A 25,440-nucleotide genomic window follows, 5' to 3' on the forward strand; every position below is an offset into this window, starting at 1 on the left:
TTTTGTTCTGGGGCACAGGTGATTTACTTGGAATTGATTAGATCCTTCTGAGGTTGGCTGCTTAGCATTGTTATGGCAGGCCCAGAGCAGCCACTGGCCTAAGGCTAATGTGACCCCACTATTGAGGCAATACGCTTCTGAGGACCCTGCACAACGCCCTATATTATATATTTTAAATGTTTATTTATTTTTGAGAGAGAGAGACAGTGGGAGAGGGGCAGAGAGAGATGGAGACAGAGAATTCCAAGCAGGCTGCGTGCTGTCAGCTCAGATGTGGGGCTCGAACTCACAAATCCTGAGATCGTGACCTGACTGAAATGGAGAGTCAGATGCTTTACCGACTTAGCCACCCAGGCGCTCCCACGATGCCCTATATTATAAGGTCTGGCTGGAACACAAACAATCCTCAGTCCTGTAAGAGCTCAAGGGATTTTTCTGCTTATTATTTTTTGGGGGGATTCCCTTGGTCCTGAGTAGTCTCCTCACTACTGAGTGATTACTATACACATCATTACTCAGCCTTCAAATCCAGGGCACTCCCTGCGGATCTCCAAAGCTCTCCCTTTGTCTAGCTCGGTCCTTTTTAGCCGCCTTCACACTCTTGAACTCTGCATTTTGTCTCCTCAGTTCAGGAAGGTGGCTGGGCCCCGTGTGGGTTCCTTCTCCCTGCACTGTGGCCTGGAAACTCTTTTTAGGCAGAGAGCTGGGAAATTTGAAGGGCTTGCTGCAGACCAGTATTCTCCGTTGCCTGTCCTCCCCTATCTGTAAGTTGTTGTTTCCTGTGTTTTGCCCAGTTTTCTAGTTGTTTAAGGCAGGAAGATAAATCTGGCCCCGTTATTCCATCATCACTGGAAACAGGAGTCTCAACACCCACTTCAGATGAGGACCTGCAGGAGAGCGGATAAGAAAGTACCACAGTCAGGGACTTAACGCTCTCCGGGCTCTGCCGACCTTCCCCCCCCCCCCCCCCCCCCGCCCCGCTTCTTATCTTTATTGAGGTATAATTCACAAATAAAAATTGTATATATTTAAGGGGTTTTCACATACCCCTCGATGTTTTATGTATATACGTATACACTGTGACATAATCACAAGCAAGCTAATTCACATGTGCATCTCACATAGTTAACATTTTCTGTGTGTGTGTGTGTGTGTGTGTGTGTGTGTGCGTGCAGGACACTGGCGTGTGGCCCTTCTGGCTAAGCAAGGGCCTGACCTGGTCCGCCCAGGAGCCTGCTGACCCCCAGCAAGTCTCCCAGACCCCGCTCCTCACCTGGGGTCCCGCCGTAAGGCCACCAGCTGCAGCTCGCCCCGCCTGCCCGCGGCCCCGCCCCTCCTCGGCCGACCCGCCTTTCGCCCTGCCTCCCGGCGGTCCGACCCCGCCCCTCCACCTCCCCGAGGGCCCCGCCTCTCGCCAGGCCTCCCGAGGCCCCGCCCCCCCAGGCCGGCCCCGCCCCTCCCTGCCGCTCTTCCGCCTTCCCCGAGACCCCGCCCCTCCCCGCCCCTCGCCCTGCCTCCCGGCGGTCCGACCCCGCCCCTCCACTTCCCCGAGGGCCCCGCCGCTCGACAACCCTCCCGAGGCCCTGCCCCCGCAGGCGGCCCCGCCCCTCCCTGCCCCTCTCCAGCCTTCCCCGAGACCCCGCCCCTCCCCACCCCTCGTCCTGCCTCTCCGCCCCGGCGCGGCCCTGAGCTTTGGTTCCCGAGCCCCGCCAGTCCCGTATGTTTTTCCGGGGGGGCCTGGTCGCCTTCTTGCCTTGTGTCCGCGCCCTTCGGCCTGGTCCTGTCGCGGCCATGAACACTGGCAGTTTCGTTGTGTCGCAGCCGCTCAATTACCGTGGCGGGGCCCGCGTGGAACCGGTGGACGCCTCCGGCACCGAGAAGGCGTTCGAGCCTGCAACCGGTAACGGAATGGAGACCGGGCGGCGGGGTCGGGGGTGTTGCGGCGGGGGGCCCGCGGGGGTCGTGGGAGGGGACCGGTGGGGGGGACGCGGCGGCGGGCCCGGGGGATCGTGGCGGGGGGAGGCTGGGGGGAAGCGGTGGGGTCCCGGTGCGGGTTGGCGCCTCCCCGTCCCACTCGTGGACGGACGTGTTCTACTGCCCTGAATCTTCATTTAGTGCTTTCTGCAAACGTTTGCTGTGACAGATGAGTGACGGTGTGGAAAATAGAGTTGTCTGTGCAGGCAGCTAAGGACTCCGTGCAAACACGAATGCATCTGCACAGGGACCCGGGGCGGGGGGGGGGGGGGGGTGGGGTAGGTGTGTGAGGTTGTGCTCCTGTTTATTATTAATTTTTATTAAAAAGTTTTTTAAAATGTTTAGTCATTTTTGAGAGATAGAGACAGGGCACGAGCGAGGGAGGGGCAGAGAGAGAGGGAGGCACAGAATCGGAAGCAGGCTCCAGGCTCTGAGCCGTCAGCACAGAGCCGGACACGGGGCCCGCACCCACAAACCGTGAGATCATGACCTGAGCCCAAGTTGGCGCTTAACCACCTGAGCCACCCGGGCGCCCTGAAGGCTAAATTTTTATTTTACCTTATATATTTTGAGAGAGAGCAAATGGGGAAGGAGCAGAGAGAGAATGAGAGAGAGAATCCCAAGCAGGCTCCCTGGTGTCAGCCTGGAGCCCGACATGGGGTTTGAACTCACAAACCGTGAGATTATGCCCAGAGCTGAAACCCAAGAGTTGGTGGTTTAACCAACTGAGTCACCCAGGTGCCCCTATTTTTTTTTTTTTTTTTTTTTTTAAGTTAGAACTACAGTAATGTCTTCAACCACGTGCACAGAAGAGGATTGGGATTTCTTGAAGGAAGTTGGTGAAAACATTACTGCTGAGAACAGAGGAGCTTGCACAGATGGCTCTAATGAGTGTGAATGAGAACTCTGTTGCCATCTCAGCCTTAAAATACTCCTGTGGGTGCATCAGACTTGGGAAAGGGAGGGGTGTCTGGGTGGCTCAACTGGTTAAGCATCCGACTTCGGCTCAGGTTGTGATCTGGTTGTTGGTGAGTTTGCTTTGGGCTCTGTGCTGACAGCGCAGAGCCTGGAGCCTGGTTCAGATTCTGTCTCTCTCTCCACCCCTCCCCCGATCACACTGTGTGTCTGTCTCTCTCTCTCTCAAAAATAAATATTCAAACAAAAGAGAATTGGAAAAGGGGGAAAAAGCCCTGCTTTTATCCAGTGCTTCAAGTTGCCAAGCACGGTGCTGGGCCCTGGGTTTGCTCTGAGAATCCTGAAGGTAACACAGCTAACGAGGAAGACGTTTTGGTTTTGGTTTATGTTTGTTCCGCTGGGCTGTGTGGGATATTTGTGGGGAGAAAAATGTGAATTTTTTTGTGCACACCGGAATGGCGGGTGGCCAGAGACAAAACTGGGTTGCAAAGGACTGGAGAATTTAAGATCAACCAATGGCACTAAACCACAGAGCAGCAGTTAGTCTGAGCAGGAAGGAGCCACGGGGGTCCTCAGACTCTTCCTGGGGGAGACCGCCTCTCCACGCCCATCCCCACGGTTACGAAGGGAAAAGAAAATTTGCTCTGTATTTTAATTGCCTACGGCGTATGTGAACTTTAGCCGCGGCCTTTACCAACTAGCTATTCACGTTTTAACAGAAATTGCAGGCTTGCCAAAGGTCTCTGGACAGAGTCCTACAGGTTCTTAGAGGGGGAGGGAGAAGGAACTGCTGATTGGTGTACTTCAAGAATTCAGTGGGAGGGGCGCCTGGGGGGCGCAGTCGGTGAAGCGTCCGACTTCAGCCAGGTCACGATCTCGCGGTCCGTGAGTTCGAGCCCCGCGTCGGGCTCTGGGCTGATGGCTCGGAGCCTGGAGCCTGTTTCCGATTCTGTGTCTCCCTCTCTCTCTGCCCCTCCCCCGTTCATGCTCTGTCTCTCTCTGTCCCAAAAATAAGTAAAAAAACGTTGAAAAAAAAATTAAAAAAAAAAAAAAAAGAATTCAGTGGGAGAGTCCGTCACAACCCTTGGCCTGTGGGGTCATGTTGCATGGAAATAGGGAATGACCTTGGAGTGAGAAAAGGAGAGACGGGGACTTTGCTATATTTGGGGGAAACTTTTTCTGGCGTTTAGGGTTATGTCTTCCTGATAACTCTTTGTTGACCATATTCATCAAGCATCAGCAGGATGATAGGATTTCTACAGAACAGAGCTTTTAAATGAGAGTTCATAACCCCAGAAACCGAGTACTTGCAGCCTCGATTTCACAAGACCTCGGAGATTCTCAAATACTGTTAAAGAGAGGTGGCAAAACCCAGCTGCAAAATAGAGGACAGAGGTTCTCAACCCGGAGGCCATGCTGTGCTTTGGGCAAGGCGCCTGGTCTCTCTGGAATTCTGTGGTGTGGTCAAGTACTTTTTCCTGGACCGTAGTTTGCAACAAGATTCCTAAAGGATTCAGTCACCTCAAAATAAAGGAAAGAACTGCCTGGGGTGGGGGGGGGGGAGGTCATTAAATCCGACCACACTTACCAGCAAGAAGGGTCACTTACAGGGAATTTGGATACACAGTACTTTGAATGTGAGGCCACGTTGGCGTTACTGTCCTGTCCTCCTAGGCCGAGTGATCGCTACCTTCGCGTGCTCAGGAGAGAAGGAAGTAAACTTGGCTGTCCAGGATGCAAAGGCTGCCTTTAAAATATGGAGTCAGAAATCTGGCATGGAGCGTTGTCGAGTTCTTTTGGAGGCTGCGAGGATAATAAGGGTATGTTTCATTAGTTTTTTTTCTCTTTCAGAAATGTCCCCTTGTGTTGCTCTGAGGGTTCTTTGTGATGCTTTGCACTTAGACTTTGATGCTCTGTTAGGTTAGGCCTTTTTTACAAAATGGAAACACCTTTTCTTTCTCTTTCTTTTTTTTTCTCTTTTCTCTTTTCTTTCTTTCCCTTTTTTCCCCCCCATTGAGAGAGAGGGCGCAGGTGAGAGAGCAGTGGGGCTCACCTGAAGCGGGGCTCCTACTCCCTGGAAGTGGCTTGAACTCATGAACCAGGAGACCATGACCTGAGCCGAAGCCAGATGCTTAATCAATTGAGCCACGGAGGAGCCAGGAAAAAACATTTTCATTTGATCACCTGGGTATATATAGGACATGCTTTCTTTGATTAATTGCTTTCTGGACCTTGGCTCTCTGTGACCTCTCCCTTGTCAGGTTGTTTTCTCCATCTTTGTTATAATGTATCCTTTGCAGCTTGGCTCCTTTTCTTTTTAACTCTGTGTACTGGTTTCCTGTTTACTTTTTCCTCTGATGAGGCTTAAGTTTTCTTTTTCCGATGCATTTTCTACCTTAATTGCCTGGGAAGATTTCATAGATTTATAGGTATCCCCCCCCCCTTTTTTTTTTTTCCAATTTTAGAGCATGGGAAGGGGAGAGGGGTGGGGGTGGGTGGGAGAGAGAGAGAATATCTTAAGCAGGCTCCACACTCAGAGCCCGATGTGTGGCTCAATCGCATGACCCTGGGATCATGACCTGAGCCAAAATCAAGAGTTGAACACTCAACCGAGTGAACGTCCCAGGCACCCCTAGATATTCCGTTCTTAAAAAACAAAGTTAAATGTTTTATAGTCTTTTTAAAATAATTTTATTTATTTAAGTTATCTTTAGGCTCAACATTGGGCTTGAACTCATGACCCCGAGATCAAGCATTGCGTGCTCCACTGTTTGAGCCCCTAAACTTTTCACAGTCTTTAAAAGCAAAAGGACTAGGTGCTTATTACAGAAAATTAGAAAATTCAGAAGGATGTACACCAAAGTATGAATCGTGGTTATCTCTGAGCTGTAGAACTTGGGTGATTTTTATTCTCATGAGTGTGTTAAGTCAAAAGCTGCGATGTGTCTGAGAATTCCCCTACTTGCAAAGATACGTTGCATATAGGGATACAGTAAAATTTTGGTTTGCAAGCATAATTTGTTCCGGAAACATGACTGTAATCCAAAGCACTTGTACATCAAGGTGAATTTCAAGAACCGTGGGCTCAGTTGTGATCATGTGTCATGTACTACTCGAATTGCAAGACATCGCTGGTTTATCAAGTTGAAATCTTTGGAGGTGTTTACTTGTCTTGCGGAACACTCACAGAATAAGTTATTCACGATCTGAAGCTTTAATTTGTTTTAGGAAATTAAGAAGAAAAGTGTGGGTGTGTGTGTGTGTATAGTGATGGAAGACTTGAGAGTTGCTGGGTCAGAGAAAGATACAGGTTATCACTCACAATAAAATGCAGTAGCCAGAGCAGTGCCTTAGCACTAGTTTTCTGAGCCACAGTCCCCACAGGGAAATGCATTGAGCCAAACATCACTCTCTTGCATATAGTGTGTTGCCCCATAGGATGGGAACCCTAAAGTTATGAGATTCCGTTGATATAGGAGCTGCTCTCACATCAGTGCGTGTTCTTCTCTGTAGCGAGAGAGATTACTCCTTGTTAAACAGATCTCCAGGGTTAAGGGGGAAGGTGTTACTGAGTTTATTTCCCTGGAAAGTAAGCAGATGTCTCCAAAAAGGGGAAGCAGAGAGCCTTCTATCTCCTCACCCCTCCAGGCACCTCTATCTTTAGGGAAACACTGTGTCTGTTTTTCAAAGGCCTTTGCTTCTCAGTCAGCTTGCCAGGGTCCTTTGCTCAGAAAGCCGGGGCCACAGAGATGTCAAAATGTTCATGGAGCATTTTCTCCTAACTAAGTATTTTCCCCTATTATTAAAAAATTAATTTTGGGGTGCCTGGGTGGCTCAGTCAGTTGAACATCTGACTCTTGATCTTGGCTCGAGTCATGATCTCCTAGTTTGTGAGGTTCAAGCCTGCGTTGGGCTCTGTGCTGACGGTGCGGAGCCTGCTTGGGGTTCTGTCTGCCCCTTTCTTCTCCCCCGTCTTTCCCCTCCCCCCCCTTCTCTCAAAATAAATAAATAAAAACATAAGTAGTTTAAATTAGACCAAAAGCAATAAAGCAGATGATTTATGATTTTAGTTTTTCACTTTTTCTTAGCACATGAGCATTTAGGGTTGTTGTGTCCTCTTAAGAATTGACCCCTGGGGTGCTTGGGTGGCTCAGGTTAAGCATTCGACTTTGGCTTGGGTCATGATACCGTGATTTGTGGGTTCGAGCCCCATGTCGGGCTCTGTGTGGACAGCCTGGAGCCTGCTTCGGATTCTGTGTCTCCCTCTCTCTCAGCCCTCCCCTACTCATGCTCTATCTCTCCCTTTCTCTCAAAAATAAACAAACATTAAAAAAAAAAAAATTGGCCCCTTTATCATTATTAAGTGACTCTTTTTTTTTTTTATCCTGAATAATATCTAATAATATTCTTTTGCTCTGAAATGGACCGTTTGATATTAGTTTTCTTTTCCTTTTAACCTCTCCCCCTTTCCATTAATATCTGTGTTACTGTGTTAGTCAAAAATATATTGCTATCTTTTTGTAATGCTTTTGTCTGATGCTCATGCTTTATACCTGCCTTTACCCAAAATTATCCCGTAACTGAACAGATTCTACCCTCTGATCATAACCTATAATCATAACCTTCCATTGTTTATTAGTTCTTCCCTTTCTTTTTTTTTAAGATTTTACTTTTGGGGCTCCTAGGTGGCTCAGTCGGTTGAGTGTCTGACTTCGGCTCAGGTCGTGATCTCACAGCACATGGGTTCGAGCCCCATGTCAGGCTCTGTGCTGACAGCTCGGAACCTGGAACCTGCTTCAGATTCTGTGCCTCCCTCTCTCTCTGCCCCAACCCACTCACATTCTGTCTCTATGTCTCTCAAAAATAAATAAACATTAAAAAAAAATTTTAAGATTTTACTTTTTACTTTTTTAAAGTTTATTTATTTTGAGAGATGGAGAGCGTGACTGGGGGGTGGGGGGGAGAGGCAGGCGAGAGAATCCCAAGCAGGCCCCACACTGTCAGCCGCCGACGTGGGGCTCAAACTTGCAAACTGTGAGATCTTGCCCTCAGCCGAAATTGAGTCAGACGCTTAACCAATGGAGCCACCCAGGTGCCCCAAGGTAAAAATATTTTATATTTACCCACATTTTTACCATTCCCAGTGCTCTTCATTTCATTCCTTTGTGTAGGCCCAGATTTCCATCTGGTGTCATATTTTTTCTGCTTGAAGAAATTTCTTTAGCATTCCTTATAGCACAGTTTTGCTCGTGATGTTCTTTCAGCTCTTGTGAGTCTGAAAGTCTTCATTTTGCTTTCACTTTTGAAAGAATTACAGGTATCGAATTCTAGGTTGACGGTTTTTTTTTTTTGTTTTAGTTTTTTTTTTTTTTTTAAATTTTTTTTAATGTTTATTTATTTTTGAGAGAGGGAGAGGGACAGAGTATGATTGGGGGAGGGGCAGAGGGAGAGGGAGACAGAATCTGAAGCAGGCTCCAGGCTCTGAGCTGTCAGCACAGAGCCCGACGCGGGCTTGAACTCCCGGACCGTGAGATCATGACCTGAGCCGAAGTCGGACGCTTAACCGACTGAGCTACCCAGGAGCCTTTGTTGTTTTAGTTCTTTAAATTAGGAAGTTCTAACTAAATTTCTGCCCATCTCTTCTCCTCGGGGCCTCCGATTACACATAGCCTCGGTGGCTTGAAGCTCTCTCCTGGTTACTGATGCTGTTTGGGTTTTTCCTGTTTTTTTCTCTCTGTGTGTTTTAGTTTGGATATTTTCCAGTGTTACCAGTACTTTAATTTAAAACTTACTAACTGCAAGGGCACCTGGGTGGCTCAGCCGGTTGAGCCACCGACTTCGGCTCGGGTCATGATCTCGCGGTTTGTGAGTTCAAGCCGCGCATCGGGCTCTGTGCTGACCGCTCAGAGCCTGGAGCCTGCTTCCGATTCTGTGTCTCCCTCTTTCTCTCTCTCTGCCCCTCCCCCACTCATGCTCTGTCTCTGTCTCAAAAATAAACATTTAAAAAAAAAAAAACTTACTAACTGCAGAAAACCTGTCTCGGTGCACACAAATTGCAATGTCAGGCCTGCCCAGAGTATTTTCTGATCTTACTAGCATGCACTGGGCGGGACACCATAGGTAGTGGCATAGAGGTCTGCAGTATACTTTGAAAGTGTGCGGAGGAGGGAAAACACTCAGAGGGATGACCGCAGCCTGCTGGTGTTGGGCCCCGTGGAGACAGATGTTGTCTGTGTCCGAGAGCACAGGGTCTGGGCTAATTTATTTAGGACTTACCAGCTTCCTGTTTTAGAAATAGGTTTCGTGGGGCGCCTGGGTGGCGCAGTTGGTTAAGCGTCTGACTTCAGCCAGGTCACGATCTCACGATCCCGCGATCCGTGAGTTCGAGCCCCGCATCAGGCTCTGGGCTGATGGCTCAGAGCCTGGAGCCTGTTTCCGATTCTGTGTCTCCCTCTCTCTCTGTCCCTCCCCCGTTCATGCTCTGTCTTTCTCTGTCCCAAAAATAAATAAACGTTGAAAAAAAAAAAAAATTAAAAAAAAAAAAAAAAAAAAGAAATAGGTTTCGTGAAGGCAGAGAATGGATCTCTGTATTTTTTCTTAGTAATGAAGGTAGAATGACTCAGTCAAAAGTCTTTATTTCTCAGGTCTTTATAGAAATATGACACGTTCAGATCTCACTGTCAGGACTTCCCTTTCCTGTGTTTCCTCTTGATTTTGATATTCCTGCTCCCTCTTCTCTGATATTTGTACTGTTGACACATGGCTTGGGATTAATTTCAGTTGCCATTTCATTTGCTTGTGGTCTGGCTCACCGCTTACCCATTTTTTTTTTTTTTTTTTTTTTAAAGGAATTTTTTTTTTTTTTTTTTAATTTATTTTTGGGACAGAGAGAGACAGAGCATGAACGGGGGAGGGGCAGAGAGAGAGGGAGACACAGAATCGGAAACAGGCTCCAGGCTCCGAGCCATCAGCCCAGAGCCTGACGCGGGGCTCGAACTCACGGACCGCGAGATCGTGACCTGGCTGAAGTCGGACGCTTAACCGACTGCGCCACCCAGGCGCCCCCGGCTTACCCATTTTAATAAGACAGTGCTACATCTTGTCATTTGTTTGATTCACCTTTTATGTGTGTTCACATATCACCCTCTCCTGTATTTTACATCCGGTCCATGAGAGCAAATGTGTGTTTCTTACATGCTCCATTCATTGGGTTCTCTCACCTTTGGGACAAAGAAAGGGGAAATTAGCTTTTGTCTTGAGGTCAGTTTCCCAAACCTTTCCAGTCATCCCTGGACCATCTCCAGCATCTCTCAGCCACATAGGCTACAGCTGGAACAGTATTTCGTAAGAGAATTGATGAGTACTGACCATTAGAAAATAATTATCTTGGGGCGCCTGGGTGGCTCAGGCGGTTAAGCGTCCGAGTTCGGCCCAGGTCATGATATCATGGTTTGTGGGTTCGAGTCCCACATCGGGCTCTGTGCCCACAGCTCAGAGCCTGGAGCCTGCTTCAGATTCTGTGTCTCCAGCGCTCTGTGCCCCTCCCTCACTCACTCCCTCTCAAAAATAAATAAACATTGAAAAAAAATTATCTCGTGATTTTCACCTGCTGCATGTCTTGGGGTGAATTAAAGCTGTGCGTGTAATATAACTTCTCACCTGCCACTTGTGTGTGTAGCCATCGTGTGTCATTGGCTGTTGTAGTGATGGTTGTCTCTCACTCTATACGTGCAGACGCATATGTGCGCACATATACGTATTTATACGTGTATACACATATGATGCTCGCTTCTCAAACCATACCTTTTCTAATTGATCTGGAAAGGGGGTATTGGGCTTAAATCTGTGACGATTAACTTGAGGGGGGCACAGGGCTGCTGTTGAGCGGTAAGCTTTCTCTCCCAGATGTCGTAGTGCCACTCCTTCTAAAGCGTGAGCTGTTTCTGTTTTTGGAAATTGGGTAGCATATTCTGAGCATTGAATCTGTTGGGGCGTATGATAAGAAGTCTTAAGTCTAGTCTTCCATTTTACCCAAAGGAACGGAGGGATGAAATCGCCACCGTGGAGACCATCAACAATGGAAAGTCCATCTTTGAGGCCCGCTGGGACATCGACACCTCCTGGCAGTGCCTGGAGTACTACGCGGGCTTGGCTGGATCCATGGCTGGTAAGCCCCAGCTGGGCCTTTCGGGAGCCACTGACCGGGAGGCAGAAACAGATCCTAGTGGTGAAGCGGAGACAACTGGGGCTTGAGACAGACCTGGCTTAAAATCCTGGGTTTAGCCACTCTGCATGGGTGACCCCGAGAATTACTTTACCTTTCCTTGTTGAAACTGGAGATGATAATCCCTGTTTTCTTGGGTTATCATAAGGGTTAAATGAGAAAATATATGGAAAGCACTGAGCATGGTGTCTGAGCTTCAGGCCAAGTTGTTGAAAAACCAAGAGTCAGTCAGTGTTCTCAGTATTTACTAGTTCTACCTAGTTAGCAAAAAAGATTTTCTCGATTCTTTGTGACGTTTACAGTAGTGGGTGTTGGATGGCTTCACAGGACCCAGGAGGGCTGTGGGGAGCCAGAAGTCTGACATATGGGTCCTGCTCTGGAGGCTCCCCTTATTTCCATCATTTAAAAAAAAAGGTTTTTTTTAATGTTTATTTATTTTTGAGAGAGACGAGTGCGAGTGGAGGAGGGAGAGGCTGAGAGAGAGGGAGACACAGAACTGGAAGTGGGCTCTAGGCTCTGAGCTGTCAGCACAGAGCCTGACGTCGGGCTTGAACCCATGAACAGTGAGATCATGACCTGAGCCGAAGTCGGACGCTCAACCGACTGAGCCACCCAGGTGCCCCCCCATCTCACTTCTTCAAGTTACTATCTGTTAGGTGCTCTCCGGTTGTAGAGAATTATATGAAATTGAGCGAACACGGGTTTGGAGGATGGAAAGGATTCTTCACTGGAGTGACTATGCAGAGGCAGTGTCCGCCCGGTGAGAATGAACAGAAGAGCGGAGACGGGGAGGAGGCCGGCGCAGTGGAGCACGGCTGTTGGCGGAGTCTTGGGAAAAGCAGTCCTGCATTCTCCGTGACGCCCCTGTTTTCCCCTCAGGTGAACACATCCAGCTCCCAGGCGGATCCTTTGGTTATACCAGAAGAGAACCACTTGGCGTATGCGTGGGAATAGGCGCCTGGAACTACCCCTTCCAGATCGCCTGCTGGAAGTCTGCTCCCGCGTTAGCGTGTGGTAAGAGTGAACGGTTCTTCCACCCATGAGCTGTCCGTTCTGTCCCTCACCTTTTCGTGTGCGCGTGCACACACACTCATTTGCACACTCACGCTCCACATCATAAGGGGCCTGCGTTGGGGCACCCGAGGCCCCGAGGACCTGCGTCTGCTCCCGCCCGGCCTCGTCGGGGCTTGTAGTGTATGTTATGTGTGCGGATTACATCCATATTATTCCCACTTTTGTTTTTATTTTGTTTAAAATTTTTTTTTAATCTTTATTTAGTTTTGAGAGAGAGAGAGAGACAGAGTGCGAGCAGGGGAGGACAGAGAGAGAGACACACACGGAATTGGAAGCAGGCTCCGGGCTCCGAGCAGCCAGCACAGAGCCCGACGCGGGGCTCGAACCCACAAACCATGAGATCATGACCTGAGCCAAAGTTGGACGCTCAGTTGACTGAGCCACCCGGGCGCCCCTATTCCCACTTTTATTTATCTTATTTTTGTTATGGAAAGGAAGAGTGTTCATTTTGGTCCTGGAAGTCTTCTATTTTACTGTGGAATTGATTTCGATTTGTGCTACTTGTAAGCTCTCTTCCTTTCTGGACAAGGATTGTGAAATGAACCTTTGTGTAGGAAGAGGCACTCGGGGGGGCGCCTGGGTGGCTCAGCCGGTTAAGCGTCCGACTTCGGCTCAGGTCATGATCTCACGGTCCGTGAGTTCGAGCCCCGCGTCAGGCTCTGTGCTGACAGCTCAGAGCCTGGAGCCTGCTTCAGATTCTGTGTTTCCTTCTCTCTCTGCCCCTTCCCTGCTCTTACTCTGTCTCTCTCTGTCTCAAAAATAAATAAAACATTAAAGAAAAAACAAGGAAGAGGCACTCGGGAGCGTGGCTTAAGCAGAAGATACACTTGTTCCTTCCTTTGTGTCTTAAGAGAAATGGTAAGACTTCCTTCTGAGTGACTGGTGGGCTGACTTAGAGAGTTTTTCATACTGTTTAAAGAGGAATTGATGGGAAAAGAGGATTTATGGTATCTTAGAAAAATACAAGGTGTAAAAAAAGCATTACTGAAAAAAAAATGTTACTGTTAGGACATTGTGTTGAAATCGCACCTTTTCTTGTGTTGCTGCCTCGCGTTCTTCTGCTGTTTGCATGTTCTCTTGTGAGCTGGAGCTTCCATTTTCCGGGACGACTACAGCTAAGCCACTGGTTTGGAGACTGAACAAATTAACCCTTTCTGGTCTTCAGTTTCTACTTGTAAAGATTTTTCTTTCAGTTTGTTTTTGAGAAAGTGCACGCATGTGAGCACGGGAGAGGCAGAGAGAGAGGGAGGGAGGGAGAATATCAAGCAGGCTCTGTGCTGTCTGTGCAGAGCCTGACTCCGGGCTCAAACTCACGAACCATGAGATCATGACCTGAGCCAAAACCAAGAGCCGGACGCTCAACCGGCTGAGCCACCAGGCACCTGTGGAGTTGTTCTGGACTCGTCCTCCTGTCCCATCCTGTCCTCGGAGGATCACCAGTATTAAAAAACCTTTTGTTCTTGTGTCTTGGGTTTGTGCAGGTAACGCCATGATCTTCAAACCCTCTCCCTTCACGCCGGTGTCTGTGCTGCTGCTGGCTGAAATCTACACGGAGGCCGGCGTGCCCCCTGGGCTCTTCAATGTGGTGCAAGGAGGGGCCGCCACGGGCCAGTTTCTGTGTCTGCATCGTGATGTGGCCAAAGTCTCCTTCACTGGGAGTGTGCCCACTGGCTCGAAGGTGAAGATAAAACCAGCATCGGTTCACACACACACACACGGCAGCGCCCGGCCGGCGTGGAGTAGATGTCAGAGGCCCGTCTTCTGATCTGACCTGGCTTGAACTGGGAGGGGGCTGCCGCAGGGATTGGGGGCAGAGATCTGAAGTGTGTTCCGAAGGTGGGAAGCAGGGAGGGAAGTACAGTGGGACGATGAGGACCGCCGACCAGAGGGGGCCCCGCGGGGACGGAAGCCCTCACCTCCCGCCCGCGTCTGAGAGCGTGGGGTCTGGGCCGCCGCTGTGTCTTTGATGTCTTAACTCATCAGTAGCAGCCACCTCAGAAGGAGGGGTATCTGCTCAGTTTATTTCAGATGTGTTGTTTTGACCTTAATTGAGTGTTAGCCTTGAACATAGTAACAGCATTAGGAGTTTCTACCCATGGCATGCAAATGAACAGTATTTTTTTAAAAAAATGTTTATGTTTATTTTATCTTTGAAAGAGAGAGAGACAGAGTGTGAGCAGGGGAGGGGCAGAGGGAGAGAGAGAGGGAGACACAGAATCCGAAGCAGGCTCCCCGCTGAGCTGTCAGCACAGAGCCGCATGTGGGACCCGAACCCACAAACCATGAGATCATGACCTGAGCTGAAGTTGGATGCCCAACAGACTGAGCCACCCAGGCCTCCCCGAATGAACAGTATTTTTAAAATGAATTCCCTCTTCAGAATGTCAGCTGCAGTCCTATGGTTCTTTTCAGGTGTTCTGGAAAAGACTGTTCTAAATGGGTGAAGGGCAGAGTCATTGACCGGAACAAGGCTGCAGGTCCCATGTAGTTGTCCCGGAGGCTCAGCTTCTGGTGGGCTTAGCCTGCAGTTTTATCTGTGCTAAGCTTCTGAATGTGTTTGTCCTTGTTAAGATCATGGAGATGGCAGCTAAAGGAATCAAACCCATTACCTTGGAGCTGGGAGGCAAATCTCCCCTGATCATCTTCTCCGATTGTGACCTGGAGAACGCCGTGAAGGGAGCGCTGATGGCCAACTTCCTCACACAAGGCGAGGTGAGCACTTGTCCCCAGCCGAGGGGTGAAAGGAATCTCTTTCCTTCCTCTAGCAGCATGTTTTGAAGCTGTCTGTTTCGAAATAATTGCAGATTGACAGACACGTTGCACAGAGTGCAGAGAATTCCCAGGCACCCCTGAACCACGTTTCTCAGATGTTAACATTTTATCACGTTTCCTTTATCATTGTGTTTACCTCTGTACACCCGTAGGCTTGTTATTTTTTCCTGTTTCCTGAACGGGTCTGCAAGACTCCTCTAACTTCTGTGGGCCTCTGTGCATTTCCTAGAAACAAGTGTGCTCTCTTCTGCAAGCACAGTGCACTCAGTAAAATCAGTAACCTCACGTAGACGGTCTTCAGTCCACAGCCCCTCGTCAGATGTCATTTGTTTGCCGGGAGTCCTTTTAGCGAAGAAACAGACCCCACACAACCTCTTCTTCTCTGGTCCAAGACCTAATTCAGGAAGGTGTGTTGCATTTAGTTGTTGTGTTCCCATAATCTTTAGTCTGGAACAGTTAGCTCTTTGGTTATTCTCCTCTTTCCAGGACCTTAACATTTTTGGGGAGTATGAGCTGTTTATTGTGTAGAATGTCCCTCATGATGGTGGGGAGTCCGTCTGGTGTTTCCTTTTGAGTAGATTTAGGTTATGCATTTTGGGCAGAAGCCACCACAAAAAGTGATGTTGGGTCCTCTTCGAAGGGCGGTTGACTTTGCCGAAGGCGTGTCTTCCTGGGAAGTTGCCGTGTCCTCCTCTGTGGTTCAGTCGAATCACACAGGAGACGGTGACAGGGGCCTTCCCAAGCTGTCCCCCACTCATCTTAGCGCCCTTTGGTGATTTTTCCTGGAAGCAGTTTCTATTATGGTGGTCCCCAAATGATGATTTTCCAATTCTGTTGTTCTTTCTACATTTATTAGTTCCAAGTCTCTACTGTAAGAAGGAACTTTTCCTTCTCCTGTGTTTTTCTTTTTTTCTTTCCTACTCATTTATCATTATGGACCATGGATTCTTTCTTCTGTGGATTATAGTCCATTACTGTCATTATTTATTTTGGTGCTCAAATGACTGTAGATCTGGCTTGTGGCAGCCCATTTCTGTGACCTTTCTTCATTATTCCGTGAGCATGAGTGTTTGGTGTATTTTTGGACATCAGGATCTACGGTTCTGATGGCATTGGAAGAGTATTCATGCTCATGTCTCCAGGAGGGTCTAAATAGTCGGAATTGATTTGTGGTTTTAGAGCCAGACATTGGCTGTGAAATGCTTCAGGTTTTTATTAGGCTCATGCCCTTAGTTCTTGGTCTGTTTTCACTCTTCCTCCCCTTCTGCTCTTAAAATACGTGGCCCCATTCAGCCACTGACAGGAGGCCATGGGAGAAGTTATGTGGCTCATGGCACTATGAATGGCATTAAGGAAATGTAGACAAGACAAAGAGCCCTGACTTTCACCTCAAAGGGCAGGCAGGTTTTTTGCTGATAGGGTGGGATGTGTGGTCCTGTTCAGGATGGGGATAGTTTTTAGAGAGGGAACTAACCTTTTGAAAAGGTCTACTGTCTCCTTTTAAGTTTAAAACTGCCGGATTCTTCCCCCTTTTCCTTTTTCTTTCCTTAACACACATACAAATTCATGTCTGTCTTTTAGGTTTGTTGTAATGGCACAAGAGTATTTGTGCAAAAGGAAATTCTCGAGAAATTTACAAAGGAAGTGGTGAAACGGACACAGGGGATAAAAATTGGAGATCCCCTTCTGGAAGGTACAAGGATGGGCCCCCTCATCAACCACCCACACCTGGAGCGAGTCCTTGGGTTTATTAAGCTGGCAAAAGAGCAGGTGAGGAACAAGCGGAGATGGCGTGGGGCAGGGGGAGGGGGATTAGTCCGAGTTGCGCGTTACGTGTGTCGCTTTCCTGCTGGCTCGCGAGGCCTCAGCAGTGCTGTGCTCAGTACCCGCGGTGCAGTGACCGTGCGCCTGTTCAGGACACGCGTACCACTTCAGGACTGCGTGTCAGGGTTGTAAGTTTAACATGAAATGTGGGGCGCCTGGGGGGCTCAGTCGGTTAGCGTCAGACTTCGGCTCGGGTCGCGATCTCACGGTCGGTGAGTTCGAGCCCCGCGTCGGGCTCTGTGCTGACGGCTCGGAGCCTGGAGCCTGCTTCGGATGCTGCGTCTCCCTCTCTCTCGGCCCTTCCCACGCTCGTTCTCTGTTTCTCTGTCTTTCAATAATAAATGCACGTTAAAAAAAACCCACCATGAAACGCGCGTTCTTTTTTCTTCTGCGGCAGGGTGCTCACGTGCTGTGCGGTGGAGACGTCTACGTGCCTGAAGATCCCAAGTTAAAGGATGGTTATTACATGAGACCTTGCGTGTTGAGTATGTCCTTTTCCCGTTGGCTTCTAAACAGTTCGAATTAAATGTCAGTTAGAAAAGGAGATTTATAAAATACGTGTGTGGTGTAAAGCAGGCATTGGCAAACCGTGTCCCCGCTGCTCAGATTTAAGGAGTAGAAGTTCTCCACTACCTCCCGTGTGCCCTCCCTCTTGGACAGTCGTGTGCGTTGCTTTACCTGAGACTCAACTGGGTCTGAACCTGTTGTTCTGGAAGCAAGAGGCTCAAAAAAAAAAAAAAAAAAAAAAAAATGGACGTGCACGTTTGACAAAAAACTAATGGGTTTCATTTTCTCAAGAAAGTTGATGAAGAATAGGTTTTTCTTTAACTATATGTGTCGTTAACAAGCCCAGTTTGTCAGTATGGCAATATCTTAAAATTAATGCAGTTTAATAATTTTCAGCATCTCCTTTCAGTCTTAAACATCTCGTGGCGTGGACAGTCGATTGTAGGGTCATCCCGCTGTCCTCAAATGCACTTATTTCTTCCCACCTCAGAGGTGACCACTGCCCTGGGTACCGCTGTTCTCATACCTTCTTCTGTCCTTTCACAGTATACGTGAGGATCCACGAATAAATGCCAATATGTAAAAACAGTGGTAGTATAATAGGCTTTCAAAAAACTATATTCAGGTTGAAGTACATTGTGTGATTTCTTACATCTTATCTAGAAGATAGATTCAGCCTACTATTGCCCTAAGGTCGACAGTGGGGTCATTTTTCAGCACTCAATCATCTGATGGATTTTAAACCTTGAGCCCTTGCTAAAAAAAGAACCACTGAGGTTTGAAAGCTGTGAACCTAACATCTATAACATGGATTAGCTGGTAGTTACTACGTGAACGGGAAAAGGTTACAATATATCTTTAACCATCAAGGTTGAGGATATTGTTTCCAGTCGAAGCTGTTGTAAGTACAACTGTTAAACCATACGATGTGTGGGATTAACCCAAATGTATTAAGTATGCACTTCAGAAAAAGAAGGAACAGAGTATGCATCGAACTCTAAGTAGTGCAAATAGTGTAGTATAAGATAGTATAAATATTTATAAATAGTATAAATATTTCTCTGGTTGCTGGGATTAAAGATGATTTTCATTATAGTCTGTACATTTCTGAACACTACAGACTTTTCCACAGATAACATGTATTTGACAATTAGGCAAAAAATAATTGGTTTAAAGGTGATTTTAAGAGAGAGAGAAAGAGTGTGAAGGGGGTGAGGGCCAGAGAGACAATCCCGTGCTGACAACACGGAGCCTGACACGGGGTTTGATCTCACAAACTGTGAGCCAAAATCAAGAGTCCGGCACTTAAGTGACTTAACCGCCCAGGCGCCCTTGGGACAAAATTACTCTTTTTTTTTTTTTAATTTTTTAATGTTTATTTATTTTAGAGAGAGAGAGAGAGACCGAGCATGAGTGGGGGAGGGGCAGAGAGCGAGGGAGACACAGAATCCGAAGCAGGCTCCAGGCTCTGAGCTGTCAGCACAGAGACTGACACAGGGCTTGAACTCACAGACCGTGAGATCATGACCTGAGCTGAAGTCGGACGCTCAACCAACTGAGCCACCCAGGCGCCCCGTGATCTGCTTTTCAATGAGCCCCCCATTCATTTTTACTCACATTAAAGTTTGAGAGTGACTCCAGAGTCTAGATTAACTTTACTTAAGGTTTGGGAGTTAAAATCTGGTAAGTGTTGTGTTTCAGGCAGGAACCTTGCCTTTCCTGTATGTCAGTTATCACTTCATCTTTGCACCTCCTTTGACTTTCCAACGTAGAATTCACTGCAAACAGAGACCTATGGGGTTCTCAACTTGCAGGAGATAAGAGAATATTTTCTGGGACTGCTGGGTGATACATTGTCCTGAGTCCTTTTCTGGCTAACGGTTTCCCTAAAAATTGTACGCGGATTACTAGTCTTCAAGGAATTAGGACGTAGTGAACCGTCCTTACACACGGTACTAAGAATTATTTAATACATCCTTGAAGATAGTTTGGGTGTCCCCCAAAGTACCGTGTGTCCAGAGTACTTTCCCTCCTTTGTTATACACAAGCTCTAAACCAGCTCTTAAGACATTGCAGACTTGTCCTCTTTGCACATGTGTGAGGAGCTGGTTTTCACACTTCGGCTAATACAAAGCTGATGTTCACGGTAGGGTTCTCGAGCTGTCCTTACTGCCGTGTATTCGAGCATAATCACCCTCCCCCACCCAGACCACTGACGTTGGCTTTATCACCCTGTTTGCAGCCGATTGCAGAGACGATATGACCTGTGTGAGAGAAGAGATCTTTGGACCAGTTATGTCCATTTTATCATTTGACACTGAAGCTGAGGTTCTGGAAAGAGCCAACAATACCACTTTTGGCCTGGCGGCTGGTGTCTTTACCAGGTATGTGGGGAAGGTACCTCCAGCAGCATTGCAGGAACAGGGGCCCGCTCGGTCTGCTCAGAGACCCTTACTCTCATTTCCTCCCTGGAGTTCACGTTGTCATTAGCATTTTCTGTTTGCTTCAGGTGGAGTCAGAAGGTGCCAGAGTAGCATTTTGTAGTTGCTCCTGAATGGCCAGAGAACTGCTGCCGTTGAGTTTAAAGTGAGCTATAAACATTGTTGGTGAAAATTCTATCCCATGTCATTCATTTCATCGGACAGATATTTAAGGTTCGATCTATGTGTCTGTGTGTCTATGTAAAGCATCGTGTTGGGTGCCTATTGAAAATGTACACGTCAGGGAATGTAGAAACCCATAAGCCTTTAAACGCTGGGCAGGAGTCTTCAGAAACGTGATTTTTAGCCGCTTTATAGTAGTTCCTAATCGGAATGCATTGTAAAATATGTAGGCATTTTTTTGGTTGTTGCGTATTTAGGATATTGTTTCCAGTTGTCGCTGTTGTAAGTAAAAGTGTGATTAATCTCTCTGTACATAAACTGTTACCACGATAACAAAAGTAAGAAGCGATCTGGGAGCAGAATCTCCTTCAAAATGATGGCAGGTTGCTCGATTACATACAAACTTTGATTAGTCTTTGGTAGCGGTAGGAAGTTTTCTAAGACTACTTTGCACTTGGAATGACGCTGTTTCTTTGGTGACAGTCGAGGTTAAGTGTTCTTTGTAGCTTCGTGGCGAGCAACCTGGGGAGGAAGACCGAGGTCCCCCCTTGAGGACCTGATGGGATAGCTTCTCTGTGAGCTCTGAAGAAAAGATCGAGGGGCTGCTGCTTTCTCGTGTGCCTGGTTTTGGGTAGGCTTTATTTTTTAGAGTAATTTTAGGGTCACTGCAAAGTTGAGTGGAAGGCACAGAGGTTTCCCATGCACCCCCTCCCCCAGCCGCCTCCACTATCAGCGTCCCCCCCTCCAGAGCAGCCCGCTGGTTGTAACCGGTAAACCTACTTGGATAGATCGCGATCACCCAAAGACCACAGTCACCCTAGGGTTCACGGTTGGAGTGGTGCATTCTGTGGGTTTGGACGATAGATCCGCTGTTACAGCATCACACGGAGTAGTTTCACTGCCCTGTAAACCCCCTCTGCGGACCTGCTTTCCATGGTGTGAGGAGTGAGTGGGTTAAGTCACCCCAGCACAGAGCGAGGCAGTCATGAGGGGGGCGACTCCAGTGTGCTGCCACTTCCCTCACAGCCTTGCAGGTCGGTTCACGCACCATGCAGCATATCTGCCTAAAGCGTACGATTCAGTGGTTTTTAGTGTATTTGTAGAGTCGCACAACCGTCACTGTAATCTGATTTTAGAACTACGAACCTCCCAGGAACACAGGGAACGTTCCCCGCCCCTCCCCGCGCCCCGGCCCCCCGGGGCAGCCAGTAATCAACCTCCTTGTTATCTGCGTAGATTTGCTTACTTTGAATATTTTCTATAAACACGGCATCATACAGCATGTGACCTTCTGTGACTGGCTTCTTTGACTTGGAATAATGTTTTCAAGGTTCCTTTATGTCGTGGCAGCTGTCAGTACTTGGTGACAAATGGTCCATGGTGTGGATTCATTTTCTTCATCCGTTCACCTGTTGATGGACATTGGGATTGTTTCTACTTTTCTCCTACTATGAATAATGTCTCCGCGAACACTCCTATCTTTGTGTGGAAATGTGCGATTTGTGCCGGGTGTATACCTAGAGGAGGGTTGGCTGGGTGATTCTGCTCAACTCCGAGGCACCGCTAAACTGTTTTCCCATGTGGGGGCACCGTCTGGCGTGCCCACCGGCCACGTGGAAAGGTTCCAGTTTCTCCACATCCTGGGCAGGGATGTCCTGGGACTGTCCTTTTTTTTTTTTTTTTTTTAAATGTTTATTATTGAGAAACAGAGAGAGAAAGCATGAGCAGGGGAGGGACAGAGAGAGAGAGAGGGAGACCCAGAATCTGAAGCAGGCTCCAGGCTCCGAGCTGTCAGCACAGAGCCCGACGCCGGGCTCAAACTCACGAACCGTGAGATCGTGACCTGAGCCGAAGTCCGGATGCTTAAACCACTGAGCCACCCAGGCACCCCACTGTCTGTCCTTTTGATTGCAGCCGTCCTGGTGGGTGGGAAATGGTGCCTCACTGTGGTTTTGATTTGGGTTTCTGGCAGTTGTCTTTTCCACTTTCTTGATACTGTCATTTACAGCACAAAAATTTTAAATTTTGACAAAGCCTGATGCTTTTATCTTTTTGTCTGTTACTTTTGGTATCCTGTCTGAGAAGTCTTTGTCAGACCCAAGATTATGAAGATTTATTCCTGTTTTCTTTGAAAAGTTTTATGGTTTTTGCTCTGATGTTTTAGGCCTGTGATCCATCTGAGTTAATTTTTATATATAGTGTAAGAAAGGGATCTCCCTTCATTCTTTGTGGATATGTGGGTAGCCTGTTGTTCTAGCCCTCTTTGTGACAATGTCCCTTCTCCCCATTTGAACTTGCTGCTGTTACGTGTTTCATAGATGCTTTTGGATGAGACCATGAAACTCAAATCCTTATATCTATTTTTGCCTGGATGACACAAGATTTAAAGCACATCTTGAAGAAACAAGAATCCGGCAGGATCTCAAAACCTTTAGACCTGGCAGTCTACCTTTTCCGTGGAAGTCGCAGAATAAACTGCTTCGCAATAATATAATACACTGTGTCTTCACAGGGACATCCAGCGTGCCCACAGGGTGGTGGCCGGGCTGCAGGCAGGGATGTGCTTCATTAACAACTACAACGTCAGCCCGGTGGAGCTGCCCTTCGGTGGATACAAGAAGTCAGGTGAGGAGCCGGAAAGTGAGGATGCAAACCCGGCCTGTAGGGATACGGGTTGTAATTCAGACCGCACTGACCAGGTTTCTGAACATTCGTGTCTCAGAATCACCTGGGAAAGTATACAGATTCTGGTCCTCCCCCGACCGGCCGCAGTGATCTCTGGGAATGGGAACCAAGCGTCTTCTTATTTTCCTTTTCTTTCCCCCAAAGCTCTCCAGAAGGTTCTAATGTGTATGTAGCCTGGCTTGTGAACTGCTAGTAGGCATCTCAGAAGGGTTTCTCTTGTGGGTAGAATTACTCTTTCTTCACGGGCTCTGGTCGCTGGTGGCATAAAACCGTTCCTGGAGGCTCCAGACTTGGGGCATTTGTTGTCGTCCACTGTGGGGGGTTTTTAGGTGGAAAGTGTCTCTGAGCACCTCAGAAAGCATACGTTAATTTGTTTCCTTTATTCTGCCAAATCACTAAAGAGCCCTCAGTCTAACATTGAACAGTCTGTTATGGCTATCCTGGTTGTCCCGGACGCTGCACAGGGACGTTCCCCCCCCCCCCCCCCCCCCCCCCCCCCGCCGCTTGCCCAGTGTTCCCAGTGACGCAGTCAGTCTGGCCCCCCTGACGGTGACACGGTGACCGTGCAAGTCCGGTGTGTCGAGGACGTGGGGGGGGCCAAGACAGGCTCTCTGGAGCTTGTCGCCTGTAAATATTCGCTGGCTGCCCTTCCCTTTCTCTGGAAAGTGGTGTGGACGTTGCGGGGGCACCAGTCTGGGCGCCCGACCCCAGCCCCTGGGCAGGTGTGTGTGTGGCCGTCCCAGCAGACACGTGAACCTCGATGGGCGCTCGTGAGACGGCGGGTGTTTGCTCGACCGTCTATTTGGCACCTGGCTTGGAAGTGCCCGGGCACGCCCAGGGCCTGCCCGCCGACCAGCCTCGTCCCTGCACGGGCGCCACTGCGGCCTGGGAGTCCGGCCGCTGCTGTGCCAGTACGTGCTCTCGGCCGGCTCCCCCCCTCGGATCGGAACCTCTGGGTCGGTGCCCTCCGGCTTGTCTCCCTGGGGTGAGGTGAGAAGCAAAGGGGGCACACACACCCACCCTGGCCTCACACGCCCACCTAGCTCTGTGCTCAGAGGATAAGGGAGGGAGCCAGAGACAGAGTGAGGCCTTGCCGGGGCCGAGCACCTTTTCTTTTGAAGAGCGCCCCCCCCCGGAGACGTGTATTCTGGGGGACCGGGCCTTGCCCTTTGGAGGCAGAGCCTCCCGAAGTCAGAGGCAGGGGAAGGCCAAGCACAGGGTGCCGTCCTTTGAACAGGTGACCTCGTAACAGGGCAGGACTGGGGCTCTGAGCTGCCGAGCCGCCTAAAGAGCCCCCCCCCCCCCCCCCCCCCGTGAGTCGGCAGTGTGTAAACAGCAAGCTGCTCTTAGCAGATTTCACAAAAGGAGGGGTTAAAAGGCCTGTTGTGTAGAGTTCGGTTCTCAGCGAGCACCAACTATGGGTTGTCGTAGAGACTTTCACACTCGATAGGAAGGTCCGAGCGCTTTCACATCCCAACCCAGAGTAGTCGGTGCCTAAAATCAAGTTCTGTTGTAGGACCAAGATGCGGGTATTTCCCTGTCCCCGTCCCCGTCCCCGTCCCCGAAGGCCAGTGGGTCACTTCTCCCGTGCCTAGCTGTACAGCTGATGACGTGCACTTGAGGACTTTGTCCCAAACCTTGTCAGTTCTGTGTTCTTCCCCTGAGGGGGTGACTGACTTTGGAGGTCCCCGTGACTTTTCAGGCCACCACGGTGGTGGCTCTTCCTCAGCCTTCTCTTCCTTCCAGGGTTCGGCAGGGAGAATGGCCGCGTGACAATTGAATACTATTCACAGCTGAAGACCGTGTGTGTGGAAATGGGCGACGTGGAATCTGCCTTTTGAACATACGCGGCGAGCCCTGTCCGCGTGGCCACGCGTGGAACGGGCGCTGATCTCCAGGGGGCCACACGGCTGCCTCGGTTTCACACCCAGAATTGTGTCCCTCGGGATAAGAGAACGGCTCGGTGTTCTTCCTTCCCCACCTCTCAGTCCCCTTCCTGATGGAAAATTTGCCCAAGCGCCTTTAAGACAATCAAGAAAGTGGTGATTTTTCTCAAAGCAGATTCCTGCAAAATCTTTAACACGCTTCTGGAGAACAGGGAGAGGGACCAGGATTGTACTTCGTCCACGGGTTTGACCCGACAGCGCTCCTCCTCCGGCTTGCTTCAAAGTAGAGCTCGTGTCTTGCTCCCTGACCGTTTTGAGCTCTGGCCCCGTCATGGATTGCATTGCGAGAGCTGACAGTCGGGATGGAGATGATAGCCAGGGTCACGTTCTGTGTGATGGTTCACTTGCCAAAGTAAGCCCTTTGTTTCCACTCAGTGCTGGTGTCCGGTCCTTGAACTACAGCTTTCTCCCTTGATAAATGCAAAGTGGCTGGAGGCTCCTGGGGCACACTGCAGTTAAATAAATCACACCGCGAATCCTTTCAGCTTTGGGGCGCCTGGGTGGCTCAGTCGGTTAAGTATCTGTCTCTGGCTCAGGTCGTGATCTTGCAGTTCCTGGGTTTGGGTCCCACCTAGGGCTCTGTGCCCACAGCTCAGAGCCTGGAGTCTGGTTTGGATTCTGTGTCTCCCTGTTTCTCTGTGCCCTCCACCCCCACCCGCTGCTCGCACTCGGTCTCTTTCTCAAAAATAAACATTGAAAAAACCCCTTTCAGCTTCATGTTTTAAAACTAAGCACATCTCAGGGTGATAGCAGTTCACAGAATAGGGGCCAAGGTTCAGTGTGTAAGGCAGGGGCTTTGTCCTTTGCACTGAGTTCACAAGGCCGGGCTGTACTTGCTGTAATGAAGGTTGGCGGCCTGTGGGAGCTTTTAGGCTCCATGTTCTTTGCGCCCTGACGAGCAGAGGCTTGCGGAGCT

General features: G+C 49.0%; 1 protein-coding gene across 2 annotated transcripts; it reads left to right on the forward strand.

The window, feature by feature from the left end:
• Nucleotides 1–1,654: 1,654 nt before the first annotated feature.
• On the forward strand, nucleotides 1,655–25,230 carry ALDH9A1 (aldehyde dehydrogenase 9 family member A1). 2 transcript variants are annotated; one of them, XM_078441054.2, is made up of 11 exons: nucleotides 1,655–1,900; nucleotides 4,564–4,709; nucleotides 10,927–11,056; nucleotides 11,993–12,127; nucleotides 13,669–13,865; nucleotides 14,759–14,899; nucleotides 16,541–16,729; nucleotides 17,181–17,268; nucleotides 19,533–19,674; nucleotides 22,406–22,518; nucleotides 24,308–25,230. In XM_078441054.2, the coding sequence occupies exons 1-11, from the start codon at nucleotides 1,720–1,722 to the stop codon at nucleotides 24,349–24,351; spliced, it is 1,506 nt and encodes a 501-aa protein (XP_078297180.1). In that variant the 5' UTR covers nucleotides 1,655–1,719; the 3' UTR covers nucleotides 24,352–25,230. The 2 variants fall into 2 exon arrangements, with proteins under 2 accessions (XP_078297180.1, XP_078297179.1); XM_078441053.2 differs by having other exon boundaries at nucleotides 1,658–1,900; nucleotides 24,325–25,230.
• The last annotated feature ends 210 nt before the right edge of the window (nucleotides 25,231–25,440 follow it).

The sequence above is a fragment of the Panthera onca genome, chromosome F1 (assembly GCF_046562875.1).
Source record: "Panthera onca isolate mPanOnc1 chromosome F1, mPanOnc1 haplotype 2, whole genome shotgun sequence".
In the NCBI taxonomy this organism is placed as follows: domain Eukaryota; kingdom Metazoa; phylum Chordata; class Mammalia; order Carnivora; family Felidae; genus Panthera; species Panthera onca.

Excerpts from the sequence above, each read along its gene's own strand:
- ALDH9A1 (XM_078441053.2), top strand. The coding sequence starts at position 1,720 with ATGTTTTTCCGGGGGGGCCTGGTCGCCTTCTTGCCTTGTGTCCGCGCC. Across the intron at positions 17,269-19,532 it reads CATGAGACCTTGCGTGTTGA|CCGATTGCAGAGACGATATG; the intron begins GTATGTCCTTTT and ends CCCTGTTTGCAG. Across the intron at positions 19,675-22,405 it reads GCGGCTGGTGTCTTTACCAG|GGACATCCAGCGTGCCCACA; the intron begins GTATGTGGGGAA and ends GTGTCTTCACAG.